The 3,942-nt window shown below is 45.7% G+C and overlaps 1 protein-coding gene across 1 annotated transcript; it reads right to left on the reverse strand.

Annotated features, from left to right (window-relative positions):
- Window positions 1–2,103: 2,103 nt before the first annotated feature.
- On the reverse strand, window positions 2,104–3,102 carry Mc4r (melanocortin 4 receptor). Its single transcript, XM_038330868.1, has one exon. The coding sequence runs from the start codon at window positions 3,100–3,102 to the stop codon at window positions 2,104–2,106; it is 999 nt and encodes a 332-aa protein (XP_038186796.1).
- Between the last annotated feature and the right edge of the window lie 840 nt (window positions 3,103–3,942).

Here is a 3,942-nt window from a genome sequence, read left to right on the forward strand (position 1 = left end):
GGTCGCATCCTGGAGAGCAAGTCTTCATGCATGGGCCTTTGGAGGACATTCAGACCCAACTTCAGCAGGCTTTGTTAGTTGTATAAAACCTGACATTCATTTTTGTTTTAAAATAGAAGCATTGTGACACAGTGAAAACCCAGCCTTGGAACCACTCTCCATTGATTAGTTTTACTGTGAAAATTACCTCGTGGGGGAAATGTGAGAAACGTCTACTCCTTCTTCCTATGGGCCCAACCACAGACGCACATATGTACGATTCCAGCAAAGTTTACCCTGGGGCCCCAATGAGTTTATTGGACTTCCTCAGAGCATGAGTGAGGAGTTACAGGATTATGAGAGTGACCACAAAGCAGTCACACTGGCAAGTCTTCACCCACCTTGAAGGACATCTTCCCTATGGGTGCTCAGAGGATGCTCGTTCCCCTTTTCCTTCTCAGCCTATATACTGCAGCCTCTGAATTCTATTGAACCAAGCTATGTACAAATGCCCGAGAAAAGTATCCACCCAGATACTCAGCTGAGGAACCAGTGACACATGAGCTGATGGTGATGCTACCTGTGTGCAAGGAAGCACAGCTAATCTTATGAAGCCGGTGGCAGTTTGGTTCTGGGGACAGCACCTTGAAACAATTAGCTTCACCATTATATTCTCATGTGTTTTTGCACATGAATGCCTTCAGTGTTTCTCATGCCTATAATCGATATTTAGATTTTAATTCAGATGTCCTGCTACGCAGCATCTTTGCCTATGAGTTGGAGATGCTACCAATTGGTTCACAGGAAAGTTTGTCACTAGTCCTCCGCCTAACACAGATTTTATCTCTTTGATTTTTAAAGTATAGACAGATTAGAAAGCATAGATTTGGTTGCTTGGTGACCACACCTATAGTATTATTTTGGAGAAAAGCAACTATTCCTGTCCCCAAGATGCGACTATAAAAACACCAGATATTTTATTATATCCTCGAGGACCCAGTGTGTGTCTTCCTTCCGTCATATCACGTGCCAGCAGCACAGGGTCTCACACTTCAGCTGTTTGCAAACACTGTCCTAAAATGTTTTGTGATATGGACTTGGTTCAAAATGTTAAATGCTTGATCTTCAGCACTAATACTCCAGCTCAAAAAGTAATCAGAAAGTGAACAGCGAGCCCCCTGCATATGAAATGTGTAAATAATCATGGTCAACTCTAATACAAAACGCTGCCCCTCTCGATGCAGTGGCCACTTTTCTGGAGGTTTCTGTGGACTGGATCTCTGGTTAAGGGGTCGAAAAGAATTTATTCTGTTTGGTCACATATGATTGGGGATCATTTGCAATAGGGGATTTCAGCAAAGCTTGGGCAGTTTAGATTTGTCAGGGCACTTTAATCTTAATAGTGGACATTTCCCCTACCCCAGCTAAATTGCCTATGTGTACTGAAGCTATTGCCTTGGAGAAATGCATGTGATGAGAAATTCTGCCTTGGAGAAATGCATGTGACCCAAGCCTCACTTTTTTCTCTGTAGCTGCTTCTTCTCCTTTTTCTCTTTCTTTTATTTAAAGAGAAGTATCCGTATATTTAAACAGAAAGGATAATAGGTAAGCTTTTATTAAGTTGCTTGAAATTTCACTGGTGGGGATGACTTACAGAATGATCGAGCATCTAGTTTTTAAACATTTCACTTATAAATAATGGAATCAAGCTTCTACAGTCCTGTGGGGTTGATTCATGAAACAGTTGAGAAAATATTTAATAAGGCTCTGGCTTCTCTCACTACAGAAAAGACAAGTGTTGAATCTTGATAAATAACAGGAAAGAGACATTAGTAAACTTTTAATAAGGATGTTTTTCTTTTCCTTTTTTTGTAAATCCATAGCATGCCCACAATATAGAACATAGATTAGCATTTGACAAACCAAAAAGTAGCACATGACATTAAAAATAGCAGGTTTAGACTTTTTCATATCAAAAGCCGTAAACTGAAACTTAAACAGTAAACACTTTCAACCACAGCAATACACAGGAGAAGCAGCTGTTGCCAAAGCACATTGCTCAGGTGTGCCAGCGTGAGAAAGTCTGCAGGGTCCCAGTATGCCTAGTATGCACTCAGTCCCCCCTTAATACCTGCCAGACAAGTCACAGACGCCTCCCAGGGGGTAGAAGCAGATGATTTCTTTGAAGGTTTTCCTCAGTTCTTGACTCCGGAGGGCATAAATGAGGGGGTCAATGACGGCATTACACATGATCAGTATGAGATACAGGTTAAAATGAGACATGAAGCACACACAGTATGGATTCTGAGGGCAAGAGATATAGAACAGCAAGTGGAGGAAGAAAGGGGCCCAGCAGACCACGAAAACCCCAATCAGGATGGTCAGCGTAATTGCCCCCTTCATGTTGGCACCCTGACGGATGGTACCAGTGCCGGGGAGGACAGCAATCCTTTTAATGTGAAGCCTCGCCATCAGGAACATGTGGACATAGAGAGAGGCCATGAGAACCAGCATGGTGAAGAACATGGTAATGAGGCAAATGATGACAGCGCTGCTGTCTGAGTATATGATGAAGAGGATGCCTGACACCGTACAAGCCGCCCAGATACAACTTATGATGATCGCTACCCGCTTAACCGTCATAATGTTATGGTACTGGAGGGCATAAAAGATAGTGAAATACCTGTCCACAGCAATGGAAAGCAGGCTGCAAATGGATGCGAGCAAGGAACTACAGATCACAGAGTCAATGACATTATCAATATTCACGGTGAAGCTCTGCGCGTCCGTATCTGTGCTGTTTAACAGGGTGATGACGATGGTTTCCGACCCGTTTGAGACGCTCACCAACATATCTGCCACAGCCAGGCTACAGATGAAAAAGTACATGGGTGAGTGCAGGTTCTTGTTCTTGGCGATTGCCACGATCACTAGAATGTTCTCCAACAGGCTTATGACACCCAGAGTCACAAACACCTCGGGGGACACAAAAAGTTGCTCGTAGCATCCTCCATCAGAGTACCCCTTCCCCAGGGACTCGCTGGTATTGCCGTGCAGCCCGTAGCTGCTGCGGTTCCAGAGGTGGAGGGAAGTATACATGCCATGGTGATGGGTGGAATTCATCTTCCTGCAGCAGCTGGATTCGAATTCTCCTTGAATTGATCCAACCTCCTGGGTCAGGGAAGCGCTGGTGGTTTTCTCCCAGGCTGTCTGTGCCTGTTTGTGGAAGTTGGGAGGCTGCAGTTGGCGCCTGCTGTGAGCACAGTCAGAAGCAGCCGCGGGGCTTGCAAAGGAGTTGTTGGTCTCTTCTGGGCTCCGCTCTGCTCCTTATCTCTTTAGACACCCGGGCTTCCGAATGTTCATTCTCAGTTGACCAGTCCGCGGTTTGCTTTTGTTCTCGCTGCAGTTTTCGTTTCAGCCTTATTCATTTAGAGCCTTTTCAGAGTCCTTATCCTGAGAGTCGCTGTACAGCTGGGAGCCTCATCTGCGTGCCCATACTCACACGGGAGCCTCTCAGAAGTTCAGTTTCCAGCGGGAGCATCCCTGTGAGCTACAGCAGCCTGCTGCTGGTTGCTGATTTCTTACGGTTATATTGGGGGGGGGGGGGGGGGAGACTGCTCTGAATGGCTCCGCCTCTGCTTCCTTCTAACCAATCCATGTTCAATGGTTCTGAGACACCGCCCACAGAGAGCTTACGGGGGCAACTCAGTGGCCGAAGAAGGCGGGGTGAGAAACAAGCAGCATGTGAAACACTGAATTTTCCTTTTCAAGTTTTAAGAAAAAAATGACTTGATTGTTCGAGCACATTCTGTGATATCACCGAAATCATCGGGAATCGGCCCAGGCTCATTCTTGCTTCAGACGGGGCTGCCTGTGTGCGCGAGGGTAAAATCAAACGAATAGCACGCTTGTCCTGCTCTCCTGAAGGAAACGCTGCCCCTCTGTCCAGGATCCCCCTGAATG

The sequence above is a fragment of the Arvicola amphibius genome, chromosome 5 (assembly GCF_903992535.2).
Source record: "Arvicola amphibius chromosome 5, mArvAmp1.2, whole genome shotgun sequence".
Lineage (NCBI taxonomy): Eukaryota > Metazoa > Chordata > Mammalia > Rodentia > Cricetidae > Arvicola > Arvicola amphibius.

Excerpts from the sequence above, each read along its gene's own strand:
- Mc4r (XM_038330868.1), bottom strand. The coding sequence starts at position 3,102 with ATGAATTCCACCCATCACCATGGCATGTATACTTCCCTCCACCTCTGG.